General features: G+C 38.5%; 3 protein-coding genes and 1 pseudogene across 3 annotated transcripts; all 4 read right to left on the reverse strand.

The window, feature by feature from the left end:
• Positions 1 to 4,090: 4,090 nt before the first annotated feature.
• LOC131788857 (uncharacterized) lies at positions 4,091 to 6,143 on the reverse strand. Its single transcript, XM_059105953.2, has 2 exons — positions 5,733 to 6,143; positions 4,091 to 5,490 (listed from the first exon to the last, which is right to left on the reverse strand). Exons 1-2 carry the CDS (start codon positions 6,094 to 6,096, stop codon positions 5,006 to 5,008), a joined length of 849 nt encoding a protein of 282 aa, XP_058961936.2. The 5' UTR covers positions 6,097 to 6,143; the 3' UTR covers positions 4,091 to 5,005.
• Positions 6,144 to 7,224: 1,081 nt separating this feature from the next.
• LOC131786730 (nucleolar protein 58-like) lies at positions 7,225 to 13,167 on the reverse strand. Its single transcript, XM_066173919.1, has 10 exons — positions 13,149 to 13,167; positions 12,983 to 13,011; positions 12,878 to 12,895; positions 12,723 to 12,784; positions 9,989 to 10,079; positions 9,338 to 9,360; positions 8,599 to 8,800; positions 7,990 to 8,018; positions 7,556 to 7,601; positions 7,225 to 7,269 (listed from the first exon to the last, which is right to left on the reverse strand). Exons 1-10 carry the CDS (start codon positions 13,165 to 13,167, stop codon positions 7,225 to 7,227), a joined length of 564 nt encoding a protein of 187 aa, XP_066030016.1.
• Positions 13,168 to 15,162: 1,995 nt separating this feature from the next.
• Positions 15,163 to 17,678, reverse strand: LOC131786740 (uncharacterized). Its single transcript, XM_059103799.2, has 3 exons — positions 17,502 to 17,678; positions 16,779 to 16,924; positions 15,163 to 16,370 (listed from the first exon to the last, which is right to left on the reverse strand). Exons 1-3 carry the CDS (start codon positions 17,573 to 17,575, stop codon positions 15,727 to 15,729), a joined length of 864 nt encoding a protein of 287 aa, XP_058959782.2. The 5' UTR covers positions 17,576 to 17,678; the 3' UTR covers positions 15,163 to 15,726.
• An 858-nt stretch (positions 17,679 to 18,536) lies between these two features.
• LOC131786752 (uncharacterized) lies at positions 18,537 to 20,733 on the reverse strand (annotated as a pseudogene).
• Positions 20,734 to 21,806: the final 1,073 nt, after the last annotated feature.

Here is a 21,806-nt window from a genome sequence, read left to right on the forward strand (position 1 = left end):
ACTCTCTATTCACAAAAAAAAAAAAAAAAAATTTCTTTCCCGACAAACTATCTGCAATGACCATTTGCCTATCTTTTAGCGTACATCCACCTGCCCCACCAACTTATCAAATACTACCATTATTTTCAGAATTGGGCAGAAAAAAATAATCAAATCTGTTTCCATCAAAAACAATTATGTTTTTAAACATTATTCCTTTCTTAACAGACCATCATCAGTGAGCACTTGCGCATCTGTTAGCGTACGCATCAGCAGCTCTGCCAACAAACCAAATTCTTTCTTTCCACTTTATGCAACTAGAGAAAAACCAGAGATAGGAAAGAGAAGGATTAATGGGAAGGTTCTCGAACAAGAGAGGACCACCACAAAAAAAAATGCCCAGTCGCGTATCTTTTAGCGTACGCCCACTGGCCTTACCTATCAGTATCAAATGAATCCTATTTATTTCATGAGCAGGCAAGAAATCAATCAACAATTTCTTTCCTTACAAACCATCAGCAATGGCCGGTCGCGTATCATTTAGCGTACGCCCACAGGCCTCACCAACTTATCCAATACATCTTATTAATTTTTACGAGCAGCCAAGAACCTAATCAACAATTTTTGATAATACAGAAAGGCTTTTTTTAGATACTATCCTTTCCTTTGAAAACATTCTCAAAAGCCACCTGCGTATCCTTTAGCGAACGCATTAGTAGCTCTACCAACAAACTCAATACTCTCTATTCACAAAAAAAAAAACCATTTCTTTCCCGACAAACTATCAGCAATGACCACTTGCCAAACTTGTAGCGTGCATCCACCTGCCTCACCAACTTATCAAATACTACCGTTCATTTCAGAATTGGGCAGGAAATAATCAAATTTGTTTCCATCAAAAACAAACAGTTCTGTTTTTAAACACCATTCCTTTCCTTACAGACCATCATCAGTGACCACTTGCGCATCTTTTAGCGTACGCATCAGCGGCTCTGCCAACAAACCCAATTCTTCCTTTCCACTTTATGAAACTAGAAAAAACTAGAGATAGGAAAGAGAAGGATTAATGGGAAGATTTTCGAACAAGAGAGGACCACCACAAAAAAAAATGCGCAGTCGCGTATCTTTTAGCGTACGCCCACTGGCTTCACCTATCAGTATCAAATGAATCCTATTTATTTCATGAGCAGGCAAGAAATTAATCAACAATTTCTTTCCTTACAAACCATTAGCAATGGCCGATCGCGTATCATTTAGCGTACGCCCTCCGGCCTCACCAACTTATCCTATACATATTATTTATTTTTAACTTAATCAACAACTTTTGATAATACAAAGAGACCTTTTTTAGACACTATCCTTTCCCTTGAAAACATTCTCAAAAGCCACTTGCGTATCCTTTAGCGAACGCATTAGTAGCCCTACCAACAAACTCAGTACTCTCTATTCACAACAAAGTTAAAACTTATGTTGTAAAAGAAAACATCAGCAATGACCAGTCGCGTAGCATCTAGCTTACGCCCACCGGCCTCGCTACCTTCTCCAATACTCGTACTCATTTTAAGAGCAGTCAGGATTTAAATCAATGATTTCCATTAAACACCATTTTTCTTTTAAACACCATTCCTTTCCTTAATGACCATCATCAAAAGCCAGTCGCGCATCCTTTTGCTCACGCAACATTTCGCGGCCTTATCCAAGGTTCAAATATATTTTTTTTTCACTTAAAGTAAAAATCAAAACTTTATCAACAACTTTTATGAAAACAATTCATCATCCAAGCCTCTCCCTTTTTTTAGCCGTCATTAAAGGCCAGTCGCGTATCCTTTTGCACACGCAACATTTCGCGGACTCACCCACGGTTACAATGTTTTTTTTTTTTCACTTCGAGAACAAAATCAAAGCTCTATCAACAATTTATCAACCGAACCTCTCCTTTTTTAAACCATCATCAAAAGCCAGTCGCGCATCCTTTTGCTCACGCAACATTTCGCGGCCTTATCCAAGGTTCAAATATTTTTTTTTTCACTTAAAGTAAAAATCAAAACTTTATCAACAACTTTTATGAAAACAATTCATCATCCAAGCCTCTCCCTTTTTTTAGCCGTCATTAAAGGCCAGTCGCGTATCCTTTTGCACACGCAACATTTCGCGGACTCACCCACGGTTACAATGTTTTTTTTTTTTTCACTTCGAGAACAAAATCAAAGCTCTATCAACAATTTATCAACCGAACCTCTCCTTTTTTAAACCATCATCAAAAGCCAGTCGCGTATCCTTTTGCACACACAACATTTCGCGGCCTCACCTACAGTTACAATTTTTTTTTTTCACTTCAAGAACTAAATCAAAACTTTATCAACAATTTATCCACTGAGCCTCTCCTTTTTTAAACCATCATCAAAAGCCAGTCGCGTTCCTTTTGCACACGCAACTTTTCGCGGCCTCACCTACAGTTACAAATTTTTTTTTTTCACTTCAGGAACTAAATCAAAATTTTATCAACAATTTATCCACTGAGCCTCTCCTTTTTTAAACCATCATCGAAAGCCAGTCGCGTTCCTTTTGCACACGCAACTTTTCGCAGCCTCACCTACAGTTACAAAATCTTTTTTCTTCTTCTTTTTTTTCACTTCGAGAACAAAATCAAAACTTTATCCACAACTTATCAGCCGAGCCTCTCCTTTTTTAACCATCATCAAAAGCCAGTCGCGTATCCTTTTGCCCACATAACATTTCGCGGCCTCATCCACGGTTACAAAAATGAACTGATGCACAAAGCTGTCCCCTCACAAACTAATTCCTTAATTAAATAATTAATTCCCTCTTAGTTACTGATTAACATAATTTATAGATTAACATAAGATGAACGGAAAAATTCTCCTTCCATTCTTCAATCCCCCTGTACCCCCCTCCCCGAAATGCTTGAAGTGATCAGTGGAAGCGCGCTCTGATTGCGCCAAAGACAGCTCCAAAGAGCTGCCTCGCAGTTCTGTATTTACCAACGAAACCGCTGGTTAGTTCTCGTAGGAGGAAGGCATTCTGAAAAAAGGAAGGAAAATAAAAGGGTTATTCAGTTTGGTACTAGTACTGGGCGTGTCCAAGGGTTAAAAGTGGGAGTTCATGGGCAGCGAAAGTGAAGAAGGCATATGCCCCTGTTTTAGATTAAAAATGGGAAACTACGTCAAAGATATTTGCAATTGAAAAAGTATCAATAAATTAATTAGTGATGATGTCGTGACGCTATGACGTCGTTTTCCAATCAGAAATAAAATGAAAAAAAACTTTTGGATAGAATGCTTTTCGACTGAATGTCGTAAAACAAAAACTAAAGTAAATACAACGGCCAATCTGAAGAAGAAAGGAAATAACTTTAAGAGCCCATGAGAATTCATAGCAAAACAACCACATTGCCCAAAGCGCGGGAAAACGCGGGCGACTTAGTAATGATTGGTTTTGTATTAGCTGATTTTTTTGAGAAGAAGGCGCGAATTTTTTGAAACTTAAGCAGAAGTAATATATTCCCACACTACTGTCGACACTCAGTTGAAAATTGCTATAGCTGAGTGGGCGAAAGTTTTCTGGACCAACTAGAGAACGCGGCACAGTAAAAACCAGAGCAAGTCCTGGATTGCTGTTCATTATTGCTCAGACAGTAATGGCCCAACTTCAATGCTATAAAGCGATCTGGTGACGATGATCAAGATTTTGTTAACATCATCCAACATTTTCCCTGATATCTCACAACATGCACATAACAAACAATCATGAAATTACAATCCAAAACGAGAAGGGGAATGTGCATTTCGATTTATTTTGGAGTGAGTAGATTGGGAATTTTCTTACCTTCTGTCGAAGAAATTCGATTGTCCTTAAAATAAAGGACAGGTCTGTGTTAGTAAAGAATTTATTCAAATGCAAAACGTTAAATTTTCAAACAGAGAATAGTAGAATTCTCTTCTCACGAGAGAGCGCAGATATGTATCAGTTTGTTTATCATATCAAAACCATAGGCCTTAACTGACAAGAAATTCCATAGAAGACTTTGGATTAAAAATGGTAAATGCTTTGCTATTCTTTAATCAACCTGACCGGCAGAGTGGTGCAAAAGGCGAGTGACGCGTACGTGTAAGTAGCTGATTGGCGCATTAATCCACACCAGCAATTTGCAAACAAATTGAATCAAAGGAAAATCTTAGCATCAATTTTTTTTTCTTTCTGCCCTTTTCTCTGACTTTTGCCAACAGAGCAGCAAAGTTTACTTACCCTCCCAAAGTAACTTTCATTTCTTTGTCGGCCTTAAACAGAAAATAAGTTAAACAATTTAAGACGTTGTTTAGTAACATCAATTCGGTATATATCTGTTTCTTAAGGAGAAGGTAAACAACTTAAGGGGGGATTCTACCTAAAAAAAGTGCATTTTTTCAAATAATTGTAGGAATTTAAGTTTTGGTCACAACTATCTAAAACTATATATCACTGGAAAGCTTATGAACTATATTTTTCAAAAAAAGGTGTTATGTCACACCTGCAGCAAATGTAACCTGACACCGGTCATTTCAATTAACAACTTGTAGTGTCTCACCTATATGTACTTGAGTAAAGATTGTTAGAAACTGTTTCAATGAAATACCAATATTTTGCTGTTATTCTAAAGAATATTGAATACTTGTTGGGATGAGTGAAGGATTTCAAGAATTTTTTAAATTTGACATCACAGCACTGGTGTCAAGTTACACATCTAACACATGATCACTATTTGTTTAATCATTTCTTTAGAAAGACCTCTATGGCATTTTCCTTCACTCATCCCAAATAACTCAATTAGATCAGCAATCCCTAAAAATTTCAGGTCCATAGCTCTCATACTTCTTGAGTAATCTTTTCTCAAGTATTAAAAAATACGTTTTGAGAAAAAAAGGCCTAAAGTTACAAGATTGTAAAATTAAACACCTCCTGTATTCAAATTATGAAGTCAATGAGTAGCCATAAGTTCAAATATAATTAGGATAGGCAAGAGCAAGAGTTAGAATGCCCCAGCTTCATATGAAACATCTTCTTTTTCACGAAGAGCCGCTTCTCTTTGAGTACGGATAAGCTGCAATCCCTGCCGGCGCTTCTTCTCCTTGGCAGCATCAATTATTGTGGTGCTGTCTGAGATGCCATTTTCCTCCATGATTAGCTTTCGGAGCCTTTGGCCTGCACCTTTTAGTTCTTCTTTTGCTTCACTTTCCAGTGCTTCCAAAATTACATCAACTTGCTTGTAGTAAGCAGCTCTTGACAAACAAGGCATGTTCATTATCGCACAGAAAGAAGAGAGTCCGTCGTAGCCACTTCCAGTTTCTATTGAGTGGTAGACAGCTCTCCGGTTGACATCAAATGATTTGCCTTTCTTGGCAAGGTTGGGTGATGTCTGCCAAGGAGTACTTTCATCACAAGAATTGCAGTGAATGGAGAGATCTGACATCAGTCCATAACGGCTAGCGGTATTTTCTTCAATAGTAAGGTCTCCTATATTAAAAACATGACGGAAAAGGATGCTATTAGCTATAGTTACTGAACCAAACAGAACCACAATGTTGGAGCATTAGTTCACACCTCCATAAATGTGTACAAGTGTTGCAGTGAAGAAAGATCAGAAAAAATGATTAAACAATAATAAAACTCCTTTTCTGCAAATAATTCTAACTATCGTTTTTCTTTAGGTTCAAGGGGCTGAAAAGCATATTTATGATGTGTGATATTTTTCTCACCTTCTTCGCATTTGTGTAAAGTTGAGAGCACAGAAGAGAAGCTCTTTAGATCAACGAGCCTGTATCCTTTTTCTACCTCAGCTACCTCGAAAACTTTTTTGTTTTCATCAGAACTTGAAGAAGACTCATCTTCTGAGCTCTGGAATCTCATCTTCTTCCTTGAAGAACTAGGAAGCTGATCGCTTTCTTCGCCAAAATCTGACAGATCAGACTGATCGTGCGAAGTTCCTGGGGTCGGTTCGTTTGGTTCACTCTTCCTGTTGCAACCGCTTTTCTTCAGTAATTGCGCTTTTTTACGATCTCCTCCATGCCCCTTTCTTTTCCTAGTTTTCCTGTAAACGGTTCTTTTCTTCTTTCCAGTCATTCCAGCACAAAAGAGACAAAAGGAGTTCAATATTTCGCAATACACTGTGACAACTTTCACACAAAAATCTCTCACTCGTCTCCAGTGTTACTCTTTCAATTTCTTATTTTCCCCTTCATGTAAGGCAGCACAAGGATTCTAAGGGGCGTTTCGGGCTTGTTTGACATATTTTGAGCTCCAAACAGGCTGGTAAACAGGTAAGAAACAAAAAATGCTGTTTTGGTTGCCATGGAAACGAGATTTCTATTTAGATACCTCTTCTTTTCTAACGTAATTTCTCATTTATATTTTAAAATTTTTCGGTAAAAACGATCGTCAGTGTAAAGTCGAATAGTTGAACCTCGCATTTCTGAAGAAAACAAAAAAACAATATTTTGAGCTAATTTCAGGTAGAATCCCCCCTTAAGCTGTTTTGGTCAATTTTTTTCCCAATAGTTATTTGTTTAAAGATAAAGAAAGTGGACTGACACAGAGGTTAACTCGATGTAGCGCCAGATTCTTTCACGTCATGCCTTCCGTTTGCGCGCAAAGCATTACCCACATTCCGCCTCGTTTTGGAAAGTCTTAGAAACGAGACTGGCGTACGCGACTTATTTGAGGTTACAAACTTTGATGGCAAGGGAATTCTTAACTTAATCGATCAATATTTACCTCAATAATTCTTCTTCTTCTTCGGCATTCGGCTTTGCAGCTTTCAATTTGTGCAAGGAGTGATTGTTTCTCCGCCTTGTGTTGTTCTTGAATCGTTTTCAGCCTGATGGAATGATATTAAGATGAATTACGGCCGCACTGAAGTACAGATAGCGTCAGATTTCAAGGGGCTTATCAAAAGTTCCTAAATGAAAACTGGTTACTGGACTACATGATTTAAAAAGTCACATACTGGAATTACGAGACCTGTTTCAGAGGACTCTGCCGACACCATAAAAAGTACGGAACGAGTTGGAGGATTTTGGTTTGTCACAGTAAAACTTACCTGATAATCTTTTAGCGACGAATGATACCTCCTCCCTTCCACCTTAAAAACCATGTAATCATCACAAAATCCCCCCCCCCCCCCCAGCAATTAACAATGAGTGGTCTCTAAGCTCATAATAAATACAATTTTCTTTTAACTGATGTTATTACTTACTCTTTCTTTTTCTGTGATAGGATTTTCCTGTATTCGAGGCCCTACAATTTACAATGCAAAAGAATGCTACATTCGAACAATTCACATTAACTCTGAAGCTTAAAGTTTTAGTATGTACAGCTACCCACGTGTTTAACAATGTTCATTTCCATCAATCAGTTCACATCAACCCTAAAAGGACGTGAGCCTGACTACGTTGCTAAGTAACAGGCTGAAAAAGGATTCTGTCGTAGCTTACTTAAAGAAATCAAAAATTAAAAAATTAATTAAAAATTATTAAAATGCTTGGTATTTTTTCCAGGGTCTTTTCACAGAAAGAAAATTCACCTTCATGATATTTTCATCCTTCCTTTTTTCGCTTTTACGAAGACGCCTGCGGAAAAATGAGACATAAAGTGAGTGAACGAGGAAACTGAAGCAATCAGACGTGATCAGATGTAACATCAAAACCTGTAATGCCTGGACACTGCAATGGTCACATAACCTCAGATCGAGACCCGACTCATCCCCAGTCTTCCCTCTATATAGAGACCCGTAATTATTTGTCACCTAGGGAGGGTCTGGAGGATTTTGTGAGGTTCACATGGTTTTCCGGGTGAACGGAGGGGGGAGGGGACATTTGTCGCTGACGGAGTATAAAAAGGGAGGGGGGAGGGGGTCTTTAGAATACTAGAGAGCCTTATGGGTGGGGTCGGGTGAATTTTACTGTGATACAACGAAAATCCTGCATGTTATGAAAGAAATAATCACATTTCACTTACATTTTAAAGTTCTCACTGCGATTCTCCATCTAAAAGATAAAACAAAAAACAAAATTCAGGGTTACTTAGTGTAATAAGAGTAATCTTTGCTACCACATGAAAAGTTCAAAGAGGTCTGTAAAAAGAAATGAAAATAAGGAAAAAGAGAAAACTCGAGACTTTTCAAACACAAAGTTCGGTTAACCTGTTGAGCTTTACCAGAACGCAATGAGGCTGTAACACAGCGTGACTCATTGGCTTGTGTAGGCACTCCTCGCCATTACAACGTTCACACATGCGCGAACGTCAGCTGACCGACATGTTCGCACGCTCTTTCCCATCAAACGCGTTGTTTATATGACAAGGAGATAACCTTGTTTGTTATTTAACCCTTTACACCATAGCATCAGTATGTATATTCTCCATACTGTTCCCTTTGCATTTCCTAAAGTGCTGACAAGGAGAATTTGTTTCACAAGCAAGAGCGTCTGCAGTCATGGTAATCATTTCCTTCATCCTCGAGATCTTGACATTTTATTCCGGAGTAAAAATATTTTAAGAAGTCAAAGTGCCAGAAGGTTGATACAAAAGCGCTCTATAAACAGGTTTTTTGATACTTGATTCACTGACCTTGCCAAGCTTCTTTTCCATTTTATTTATAGTTATCTCTTGCTTGTACACGTTATCCCTAAGCTTTCCCTTTGCAGTCCGCAGTTTCTCTATCTCCTTTTTATGTTCACTGATCTTGTTCATCAAATTTGTCACCCTCGACTGGAGCCCAGCGCCTTTGTTGCTTAGACTGGAGATTTCACACTTTAGCTCAGCTTCTTTCCTATTCCAAGGAGGAAATCAGAGAAAAAAACAGGTTGAAGTTTTTAGATTAAATGTACCATGGTACAGCGCATATGCAAAAACTAAAGGCTACTCAGTGATATTCACCTCTGCTATGATTGGCATCAGTTAACCTTTTACACCGTTACATCAGAATATGTGTTCTCTAAGCTGTTCTCTCTATTCAAAGTGCTGAGAAGGAGAATTTGCTTGATAATCAACATCTTCTTTAGTTGATGATCATTTACTATATTCTTATTACCTTACTGCGCTATTCAGGGGTGATATTGTATTGAGAAACTAGATGCAGTCAGTCTTTGGGGTCAAAGAGCAAGAAATTTTAGTTTTGTTTTTGCGACACTCGATGCAAAATTTGCGGTTTTTTTTTCGTTCAACGCAACATCGATGGCGTAAACAATTGCACCGTCGACAGTAACTTAACTTTTATTCAACAAATTTTATACAGTATTACAAATCAAGTGAGGATTTGTCCTTTCTTGTACTAATACATCATACAAATACGAATAGGAACACTCACCGATCACGGCTTTTTCTTTCTTCCTGAATAAACAGAACAAAAGCAAACAACAAATGATTGAGTAAACGCTTGTACCAGCAGTAAGGAAAACGATTTTTTTACACGTTTCTACTAGTGAACTTCAAATTTCCTCTAATTTTTTTTTCCAGCGCATGTTCTTTTTATGCCTCTTTCCCATGAGATAATTGTGATTGATTGATCTGCCTTGAACCCTAGGTCCCCCATTCTTGAACCTCGTAAGGACAGTGCGAAAATAGGGAAAGCGACGCATGCGCACCGAATTTCACCGTGCACCATGCACCAGACCCAGTTGTTCGAGGGCCGATTAGCGCTAACCCAAGGTTAAATTTGATCTAGGTTTTTTACAATTTTTTTCAAAAGCCCGGTCTTTGGGATAATTTTCTCTAGTGATGTTAGAGCATCCAATCACCAAGTTGCTGACAAAACAAGTTGTAGCCAATTTTCTTCAAAAGCTTTCAGCTCTGAAATCAGATTTCACTGGGTTATCTTAACCCAGCTTGAAACAACATGACCCAAGTTAACAATCCCATGCCACGAGGTGTGTTCTTTGAGGAAGGCCTGGGCCTGACTAGTCTAACACTTGCAACTAAAGTCAATTAACGAATAAAAGTGTTTCATTTCACAACTTACCTGTAAAGATTGTTTGACTTTGCTGGTCTCATTCTGTACATATTTAAACATCGTACTCATAGCGAGCAGATTCTCTCGTTCTTTCTTAAACCTTAAACATGATTCAGTTTAAAACAAAGAGAGTTAAACTACAGATTGAGTTTTGAGTGAGCAAGTTAAAGATGATTGTTGCAGACAAGAAAAACAAAATGTCAGTGACATAATTAGATTTGAAATTTCTTTAGTCATAAAACTTAAATGTTATTGAAAAATAAACGACAAAAACCTAAGGATACATTCATTACATGCATCTAAGGCTGAATTCTTCTTACATAGGGGCATCATCTTTAGTTATGAGCTCGACTCATAAAGGTCATCCGAAAAATTCTCTGGGAAAACATAATAAAAGTCTGGGCCCTCTCATTTTAAAGGGTGGATAACGCTTTCCAACGGATAAATCGCTAACCAGCGCATAAATACTTAAACAACGAACTGCGCTATCCACTGGAGAGAAATTTATCCAGTGGATAGTGTTATCAACCCTTCAAACAACTGGGGCTGTGTTGTAATACAAAAAACAGTTAATTACGAAACGATAAAAGCTTCTCTCACTTGTCGGTCATCCATTCTACTGACTCCTTTTTTTCTTTCAACTGCAGGAGAGGAAAATTACTCTTTGTAAATAACTCTTGGTAAATTTGTTTCGACGAATCAGGCGGACAGTAACGTCTCAGCCGTAATTATTTAATATAGCCGTAACTTAAATTACACAAACAGAGCGATTTCATCGAGTGTCGAAAGTTATCCGGGAAATTTAATATTTCGCTTCACTCCGCTTCATGATTGGCCCAGATAACTTGCGCTATCCACCCTTTTAACCAATCAGTAGCAAGATCTCAAACACTCGATTCCTGTCACTCGCGCTTCTCTTCATTTTAATCGGCCTTAGGGAGAAATTAGATGCTAATCACTCTTACATGTTGAAGGACTAAACGCCACACTCAATCAAATATGCCCCGAGACCTTCCAACAGGACCATTGTGGTAGCGAAGTACATACCTCTCTCTTTAAATGATTGACCATAATTTCGCGATCTCTTACTTTCCTATGCAACAAAGGAAAACATTTCAATGCACTATGAACCTCCCTAAACAAAAATACAATAACATCTTTCTATACGAACACTTGTAGAATTTCAATCCTCTAAACGTATTCTAACCTGCTCGCTTACCCGATTAACCAGACTGTTTTGTTATCATTTTTTATTGTTTTTATTTTCTCCACGCCCTCCTAAGTGATACAGTTTATGCTCTTGGGCAAAAATTTGTCGTTGGTTCTTCTAAGAGACATTTTAACTTTGGCGTAGTGGCTCAGGCTAAAATGGCGCTGAGTCTTGCCCAAAACACATCCATGCACGCGAAAATAAAATTTATCGTTTTAATACACTTGATACTCACTGAGCTTGCAGGGTAGCGTCCTTTGTAAGCTTTAAAGTGGCGACTTCTTCTTGTGCCAAAGCTAATTGCGATGCCCTGTAGTGGAGCGGATAAATATTTAGATTCCATCTCTAGCATCAAAGGAGACGACCAACCTCAAACACTGACCTACTTTCAAAAACTAGTGTCTAGTCAAGGCTCTTCTGAAAACTGAAGGATAGTTTACCAGAGTTATCAGTGTCCAGTGTTTGAGACAGATTGGAAAAATTAAGAAAAACTGGAAGAAAAATTTACCGTCTTTTCTACAACTGGCTTCAAACGCATGAGATTTATCTTAAGGGATCCAATCGTTTCCGATGACACCCGATGTTCCAAAAACTGATAATATCGCGAGGAGTTCTAATTCAACCTAATCTCATGTGCTGTACACTGCAGCTAAGCCTGGGACCCGATCATATCCGAAGACACCCGTACATTTCCGAGGATGTTCCGAAATTTCTGATGATATCCCGAAGAGTTTGCATGGAACCTTATCTCTTGCGCTATACACTGCACCTCAGCTTGAGACCACCCCGAAGAATTTTGACGCAAACTCATTTGTTATACTTCACACGTTACTTTAGCTTTGGTTAAACTTCTACTCACGCAATGTTCTCTTGAAGCGTTTCTATTTCCTTCTTTTGGTCTTCTGCAGTTTTTCTCAGATCCTTTTATTAAAAATGATATTGAAACATTAATTAAACAAATATCAGCAAGTATCACGCGACATGCGGCTGAATCGGTTTTAAGCCTCATTCAAGGTATAAATTAGAAACAAGTGGGTAAAGAATTCCTTAAAAAGAGAACATTCAAATGACACAAATGCAGTGGAAACTACACCAAGTAGATGACTATGATCTCTTAATTAAAGAGGGTTAGGCTAGAGACTCTTTATTGTCCATAAATGGACCAACCAAGTGTCCTTAAACTATGTCATACAGCAACACAGCGACACCAACCTTGATCTTTGAATTGTCCTTCCAGGATGGCTGACTAGACGATTGCGAAAAAAATGGAAATAAAAAGAAAATTTAACGCTCAGTTAAGTTTTGTAAAAGAAACCCTAGAAGATTTTGCATGAAAGGGTAAGAAACTGAAAAGAAGAAAGCTTCGGCAAAGAGAAAAGAATATTTATTTACAGTTTTCCTTTCAAAGTCTTCAGCAGAAGAGTCAAGTAGAGAACTAATGTCGGCCCGACAACCGCTGACCGGAAGTTTACGTTCATTACCGGATGTGATTTTGGTTTGCATTACTATCTCTGAATGATATGTTTCTTTTACCTTTTTTTCTTCCCTTCTTCCACAGTGCTCTGCTCAGGGGCTTTCACCTTGCATTCTGCGGACTGAAAACGCCCAAAAAAATGATTTTCCTCCTTACTTTTTACAACCTGTGCGTTAGCGGACTTTTACGTTCAATTCAAAACTCTCTTACTGACCTGGTTTTCGGCTAAAACCTGAGGGGAAAACAGCAAATGAAAATTGATTAACAACAGTTTCATTGTTAGAAAACTTGATACAAACTGTACAAATGTAAAATTTACCTGTTCTTGATTAGCCTGCTGGATCTCTCCTAGGAAAAATACGAAACGCGCATTCGATGAGGAGAGAAACTCCACTTACGACTCGAGTATGAAAGAACTTTCTTTCGACACAAAAACGAACTTAAAAGAGAAAAAAACGAAAAAAAAAGCAGCAACTTCTACTAACCGTCTTTAGTTGAGGCCATTTTCGATGAATACTCTTCGTTTCTCTCCTTGACTTAAAATAATTTCGCGTAAATCAGCGATGAAAATCTCCACGCCCGTTTCGTTCAAAACGCAGTGAGATTCTGAGATTTGCGTACGTAGTCATGACGACCTGACGTTGCAATAGACTTAATTTGCCATATTTGGAAAAGCACAGGGCTTGCACGAGCTTGTTGTCACGCAATCTTGAAAAACTTGCTAGTAACAAAAGGCCTCGGAATATTACAATGGTCACTGAAGGCATTTTGCGTAAAGTTCGAGAATAATTTCTGCTGTTTACCTTTGAAATTGATATCCAGACTTCATGTCACTGGTGGTCGGTTATATTTAAACGTTTCTGTCCAACTTTACTTCAGCAATGAATCAAAACTTCGTGAAATTTGGTGAAATTTTTTTCTTCCCTAAAAAAGAAGAGGAATTTTCTCAATTTTCACGGGTTTTATCTGGAATGCATTGGTGCCATTCAAATGAAATGTTCATATTTCCAACGAGCGCATCTACATGCGGCGGTTAATTAAGAAGAAACATGCGTTTGAGTTTCGGACTTGAACGAAGACACTTATTTCTCTTCGTTTTACAAACCCATTAGAATGAATCTTTTATAAAAATTCCATGATTCCTTATGAAAATCAAAGATAGGTTCAATTACCTTGCGATCCTCGCTAGCGAGAATGAAATTCCTTTTGGAGCAGCACGGCGGTGGCGTGTCGCTAACTTTTTTTCAGTTTCTGTGGCGAAAAAAAGGTATTGGTAGGATTTCGTTCACTGCAGATTTGTAAACAAATATTCTTGAATGAAATAAATTACTCTATCGGTTAAGCTACTTAAAAAATTGATACCCGAAGACAGTACAGTTTCCAAATGATGAGAAATTTGAAAAGAAGCAGTGAAGAAAAGGCTGCCGTGCAGCCGTGACCTCGTCCTAAACTAATCAAACAATCATACCTTATAATTATGAACCTTACTTTTAATCAAAACCCAACTGAAGCGTTTGAAATTTGAAAGAGGTTCAGAGATGTTATTCTGGCTAAAATAGCTCTCCTTTTTGATGTGATTCTGCTTCATTCTCTCTCCGTAAAAGGGCAAAACAGCCCAATAGTGTTAATAATTCAAGAATCTTGAAAACTCACCTGCATGTACCTCAAACAACTTCCCAAACCATGCCATTTTCTGAAACATCATTATTTTGTCCTTCCAAATCAAACTCCCGTGACAGATTTCATTCTCCATTCTCTTGATAAAGCTCTGAAAAGTCTGATAGAAAGATGACACAGTTTCGCGAGTATTTGTCTGTGCGGAAAGTTTGCAAACTCGAGCAAGACTCGGGAAATCCCGGCATGCTCGCTTTGAGCTTATCGGTCATAATGCGTCGATCAATTCGGAGATTCAACGACCCCTCCTCTTCCCACGTTTTGAAATTATGAAAATTGTTCGTTCTAATTCCAGCCCCACAAGACAAATTTGTGCTCAAATGCCCCACTCCAACACTGGATTTGATGGTACATTCCTTTTTAAATGAAGTATCAGCGACCACGACTTTCTATTCAATGTCCATGTTTTAAAATCTAAACCTTGCATATGTTTACTTCTTAGCCATTCCCTCGCTAATTTTAACTGTCCTTTCAACGCCTCCATATTGAAAGATAAAACAATTGTATTCCTCTGGAAGAACGACACTTCTGGTTTAAATTCCCCACCCCAGCCAGGCAAGGCTCAAATTTGCCACCCCCTGGGTATAGACGACAGTCAAATATTCGCAGGTTGCACGGGGCGACGTTACTGCATCATCCTTCACGAAACATGGGCTGCCTACTGATCGAATTCTGGTTAAAATTGATTATCAATTGTATGCTCAATTAAAATGAATGCGAAATATCTCATTATATGGGTAAGAAAAGCGCAAACCCTGAAGCCTGGAGGCCTTCAGAAACTAAAAAGAGAGAAAGTAAAAAAGGAAAATAAAATTACACATCGACTTCCTCAAAACAACCATGTTTAATTGGACATTTTACAGCATGTCATATATAAAACACAAGTTTCTAGATTCGGGAATCCGCTACAAACCAACGACAAAATTGTTTGTAGGTTTCGCCCTTTTGCGACTGCGCCTCCGCCTCCGCCACCTTTGTGAGTTTAAGTTTAACACGCGACTTGAAACTGTTCATTCAAGAACAAACCAAACTAAAATCGCTCCTTTAGGAGCCAAAAATTATATCAAAGCACTGACCAAGATTCTTATTTCAGTATTACTTAATTCAATACTCAGTTTTTGTGTCTTTGAACTCAGCGTTTCAGAGTGACTTAGGTGTTGTTACAGAATAGGAAAGATAGTATAAGCCCGGTAAAGATATAAAGAAAAATGTTTCTTGGCTGGGACAAAGGAAAACAATTCTGAGTCCCCCATTGCCTATGGGAATTTAGAATTTTTTCTTTGTTCCACGCTCGTGACAAGACGAAAAAATAATATCTCTCTCTAAAAGTATTCTTCTTAAAGCGAGGAGATTGCATTACTTGATTAAAAAATGTTTTTGGAGTTCAGTTCACCGAATAAAAATGTTTCCGTGTGGGTTCAGCACACCTTTCAAATTATTTTCTTGATCCTTTCCGCATGGGTCATGCGTTGGCCAATCGTCGCCTGTGTTACCATCGAAGTAATAATAAAAACTACTGCTGGAAAGATACATTCCATTATTATGCAACTGTACTGATTTCGGCACTATACCGGGACATTGATCAGAAACCTGTCTAACCAGTTTACAAGCGATTGACCCCTGCTTCTGCTGCACTATGCTACCAGAACCTTCCTTGCATGCGATCCAGTTGTTGATATTGCTCTTGATCAGGAATTCCTTGCCAATGCTGCGCCACAAAGCAAAGTTCATGGCCTCATAATGGGTCTCGCTCAAAGGAACGGTTGTGGACACTCGAACGTTAGCAGAACTAGCTGACCAAGATGGACGCGGGGTGACAGCGTTTCCTGAACTCGTGAAACTTGAGTAATCTGTGAAGGTGTAACTGTAAACTAGAGTCCAACCTCCTCCATCCGTTTGTTGGTCGCAGTAAGCTTGGAAGGCGTTACCGTGGGAACCACCATCCGGGTCGATCCAATAGACACCTGAATCGGCTGAAGGAACTTTCTGTTTCAGGTCCTTACAGTTCAACATTGCGAATTCCTTGGACAATCCTATTGAGACAATTTGCACAACAAAAATTCATTGACCGCATCCTCCCGGCTAAAAACTAATGAGGCCTCATTAGGGAGGTGGGGGGGAGGAGTCTGAGTATCCCGTGTCCTGTTAATTTTTGGGCTATAAATCCCGTATCCCGTTAATTCCTTTGGTTTGTATTCCTGATTCCGGGTTTAAAATCCCGGAATCCCTATTTTAAATTTTTTTCTTCAAGTATCCCGTTTATTCTTTTACTCAAATATTCTGTATCCCCATGACCTCTAATAGGGCCTTACGAGTACACGCGATTCGAGGGACGAAAATGTTTCTGATTGCTTTAACTGACAACACAACATGATACATGAACTCGACCAAACGTGACTCATCGAAATATACTCAAATCAAAGCAAGGTTTGTTTGCTTACCTAAATTGCTCGGTTCAGCCAGTTGATATTTTCCTTCGGTCAGACGTTTGATAACCTCGCCTATGCAAAGAATTGAAGTTTTGTGAAGATAAAGTGTCCCATTTGAGTCCATTTCAAGCACTTTGAACCTTGGTGCATCCTGCCCACTAAGAGATGAAGGAATATCAACAGTTTAACGAGATCGTATGATTCGCGTTTATCAAATATAATCTGAACGGACGTGTAGGTATTTTAATTGAGAGGTCAGTTACCCACCCTCTCTTAGGTGTTGATATAACAATGTGACCGTGGGCGAGTAGCTTTGGCATCTGATTGGTTTAGAGGGTGATGTAAATTTTCTTGACCAATTACAGGGCGTAGTAAAGCAAAACCATTGATATTCCGGATATTACACAAGAACTGATGGAAATTTGCCTTGTTTTTATTTTCAGTCACTCAATCATCCCATGTAAATCACGGGATACATACCAAACATATCTTGACAAGTTCCGACATTCGAAAGCTAGAGAGGAAAAATACAACTCGAAATGAACGGCATTAAAGAAAATATATGTAGTTTGTTATGACCAGGAAGCAAAGTTGAAACTATCATTTATATATATAAAAAATACTGAGCTTTTTAGATCGAAACTCTTAATGTAAGCGCGAAAGTTCGAAACGTTCCGTCAAGACGGATTATTATAAAGTGCATTTTATTCAAGAAAAACAAAACCTCTCTCTTACCTTGATGTTGAAGGAGTCCAGCCACAAGTTATGAAGAAGAGCAAAGCAACATTAATAATTACATGGTTAAGCATTGTCGAGCTTGGAAACCGAACGCAGATGGTAACACTCGTAAAATTAAGTTGTTGCGGATGGACTGTCTGGAGACTGCACAAGTTGAAGTTGTACTCGTGATGTAGGGTCTGGCTGAATTGAATTAAAAATTAATCAATTCCGGCCCATCTTGCCCGCTCGGGTAGCCAATCAGAACACAGGATCCGCTTCATATTGCACATGGGCACTGGCAGCCATATGGTAAATATTGCTATTGATTTGTTTGTGCATTGTGCGACGACAACAAAAGTAGGAATCGAAGTGCATACTCTAGAATCCGTGGATTCGTTGAAAATAACTACTGAGTAAGCACGTTGAGTATGCATATTCTCTGCACTGTTCTTTATACATTTCCTATGGAGCTGACAAGGAGATTTTGTTTACCAACCAAACGCTTTTATCGTTGGTGATCATTTTTTTCATTGTCATGACCTTAATGTGTGATTCAGGAGTGATATTTTAAGGAGAGATTTGATGCTAGTCACTCTTACGGTTTAAAGGATTAATAAATACATTCCACGTTTCTGTGCGTCTTTTCAGTAACATAACGTCAGATGACGTCAAAATATCGTATGAACAATAAAGTGGCACACGTGATTTCACTGATGTTCTAAAGTTTGACGTCTACTGTGATCTATGACCGAAAAATTTGTTTTATATGGTACCAAAGATCTTAAGATTTTGGCGATACCTGGCCCCCGAAGATATGGAATGCATTACCGGAAGCATTAAAACATGAGACTGACCTAAGAAGCTTTAAAAGACGCTTGTAAAAAGGAAAAAAGAAAATGACGTCATACAGTTACATTGATCTGTAAATAGTTTTATTATTATTATTATTGAACTGTTCATAGTTTTATTTTATTTTATTTTATTTTATTCACAGATTTTTACGTCGTAGACTGAGATTAAATTTTGTATCTTATCATAATTATCATAATTATCATAATTATAAAACCACTATAAACATCTAGGACAAGTTTAACGAATGAAAATATTTCCATGTGGGTTTGCCACACCTTTCAATTGATTTGCTTGATTATTTCCACATGGGTCATGTGTTGGCCAACCCCCACTCCTGTCACCTTCAAAATAGTAATAATGATTACGGCTTAAAAGAGTTTTTTCAGCACTACTTGACTTAACCCTGTTCGGCACTACACCAGAACACTGTCCAGAGAGTTGTTTGACCAGCTTACAACTTACAGTCCCGTCCCTCTGTTGCACCAAGCTACCAGAACCTTCCTTACATGCGATCCAGTTGTTGATGTTGCTCTTGATCAGGAATTCCTTACCAATGCTGCGCCACAAAGAAAAGTCCATGGCCTCATAGTGGGTCTCGCTGAGTGGAACTGTTGTGGATACTCGAAACGTTAGCGTTGCTTGTTGTCCAGGATGGGCGCGGAGTGGCAGCGTTAGATGCCTTCTGGATATTCGAATAATCTGTAAAAGTGTAACTCCAAACTAGTGTCCAGCCTCCCCCTTCAGTCTGCTGGTCGCAGTAAGCCTGGAACGCGTTACCATGGGAACCACCATCCGGGTCTATCCAATAGACGCCTGAATCGGCTGAGGGAACTTTCTGTTTCAGAGTTTTACAGGTCAACACCGCGAAATCTTTGGACAATCCTTTAAAGACAATTTGCAAAACGGAAATACACTAAACGCATCTTTAGCCCTTTCGACGTTTGCATCGTTCAATCCAAAGCTTAAAACATCCCCCCAAGCAACCTACGGGCATTGGACTGTCATCCGTGCCCGGGGGATGGGGAACTTGAACCTTCCATAGTGGGGGTGGAGGGGGAAATTAAAACCGGAAGTGTTAAGTCTTTGCAGTGGAATACAAGAAGGTCTAAATGAAGTTAATCGTTGACCGTTAAACGGACAAAATATTTAACTGTTAGGCGTAAAAATTGAAAAATTTTAACCGATAGTTGTTAAAAATGTTAATCTTAAAAAAAATTTCTGGTGAAAACAATGCAAAGACGTTCACCGTTAGCCGTAAATTGCCGAACATTTTAATCGTCAGCCGTAAAAGCCATCACCCCTTTGAGACCCACATACAAGTGTTTTATCTTTAAATATGGAGTTGGTTAATGATAGAGAGCTTCACCTTCGTGAGCAATTGGCTCGGAAATAAGGTTCCACAAGGTTTAAGTTTTAAAGCATGCATACGGTCGCTGATTTTGTCCTTAACAACTGAAAAAACTGACCATCACATCCGGCACTTAAGTAGGGCAGTTGAACTCAATATTTGCCCCGTGGGGAGATAATTTGTACAAACCAATCTTCAAACGTTCAAATTCCCAGGAGTTGCCCGGGGAGGGGGGTGATGTTGAAGCTTCGAATTGATTGACTCAAAAGAATTAGTGAACTAAAAGGGAAAAACTGTATTTGATTAATTATATTATTTTTTTATTTAATCGATAACTCAACATGATATATAATTACCTCATTACTCAGCTCCTAAATTTGAAACTCAAATCAAAACAAGGTTTGTAATTTGTTACCTAAATTGTTCGGCTCAGCAAGTTGATATTTCCCTTCAGTAAGTCGTTTGGCAATCTCTCTCGGGCACAGAAATGAAGTTTTGTGGAGATAAAGTGTTCCATTTGTGTCCATCTCAAGCACTCTGAACCTTGGTAGGTCCTGCCCGCTAAGAAATAAAGAAGGAAAAAACAATCTCTTTACGTGACGAAGTATTATCCTCGTGTTGAGGAAAATTGATTATCACAAGCGTAACATAGGCAATTGGAAAAAAAAATTAGCTCCTAAAAAACAATTGAGGCTTCTACAGAGCCTATATGCCTCCCAGTTAAATTGTTGGTGATGCTACAAGTTTAGTCAGCGAAGCCAAACGTTTTGTGAGGACAAATTTGAGTGATCCTTTGACTTCCTTAATACCGTTCCTCCGTCAGTAAAGCGATTTCGTTACAAATAATACGAAGGCCGAATTAATTAACAGTATAACATAAGCGCATTGTTTTACCTTGCTGTTCGGAAAGTCATGGATGACATGGCAGCTAAGGTGAAAATTATGTGCAGGATGCCAGATTTCATTCTGGAATTTTCAATTTACTAGGCGGCGTCTCTATAGACTGATGACGTTTGGCGATCGAAGCTGTACAACTTGTGCAAGGAACCTGCACTGCACTCGAGCTCTTGATTTATGCGAGTTTCCGATAGCGTGCAGAGCTTTTAAGCTTTTTATTAAAATTCAGAGATTAAGATGTAGATCGAGTTTCAAGCTGAAGCAAATCTAGATCAACGCTGAAAAGCCCTTTTCCGCACATAATATTGGAACTCTTTCAAGTAGAGTGCTGCTGTTTTAATTGGAAAAATTAAATGCCCTTTTCATCAATTTTCATGATCTGCAGCAATATATTGGGTAATATTTCATGTTTGGTATATTCAAAAATTTCAAGTGCTTTTCACCGTGAATTATTAGCGATTCAAACCATCTCAACAATACTAGCACGGTGGCTTACAGGGGAAGAGGGAATTCTAAATTTAATCTTCCGTACGAGCTCAGAGGGGAAAACCCTTTGAGAAACACAGGAACTTTAGGAAATACGAATAACTGCCTGTTTAAACAAAAGAAAATTCTTTCGTAGAAAAGGTTGTGGTTATTCATCGTGGTGAATAACAATAAAAGGTAAGTTTTTCGTCTGTCTCACGATGTAGTCACGTGTGATGTAAATCGCGATCTACATCACACGTGACTACATCGTGAGACAAACAAAAAACCTAGCTTTTAAGAAAATGCTTATTATCAAATTTCGTCCTCGCAGTTGTGAAAAATTTTTAGATAAACACTAAGGTGAATTCTTGTACAATACACGACGAATGACGGAAATTCTTCCTCTCTGGTAAGTGTAAAAGTGTGGCTGCCCTTCCCCTGATAGTTTGCAAGCTAATTTCCTAAACTGCGCCAGCGTCATTGATTTAGCGCTTTCAGGAAAAAACAGAATTTCCTGATTTCTTATTTGCTGAAAAAACTAATTAGTAACGGGAAAGTTAATAGAAACGACATTCTGCCAGGAACTGGAATGATCGCGGCTCAGCTGGGAATAGTCTTATCTTTAACCCTTTAACTTTCATGAGTGACCAAGACAGAATTTCTCCCTACAATATCAATACAATATCAAGCAGATAAGTGATGAGAAAAAAGAAAAGAATCAATTTGGGGATTATAAGTTGATCCAATACCAAATT

Source organism: Pocillopora verrucosa, chromosome 11, assembly GCF_036669915.1.
Source record: "Pocillopora verrucosa isolate sample1 chromosome 11, ASM3666991v2, whole genome shotgun sequence".
Taxonomy (NCBI): Eukaryota; Metazoa; Cnidaria; class Anthozoa; order Scleractinia; family Pocilloporidae; genus Pocillopora; species Pocillopora verrucosa.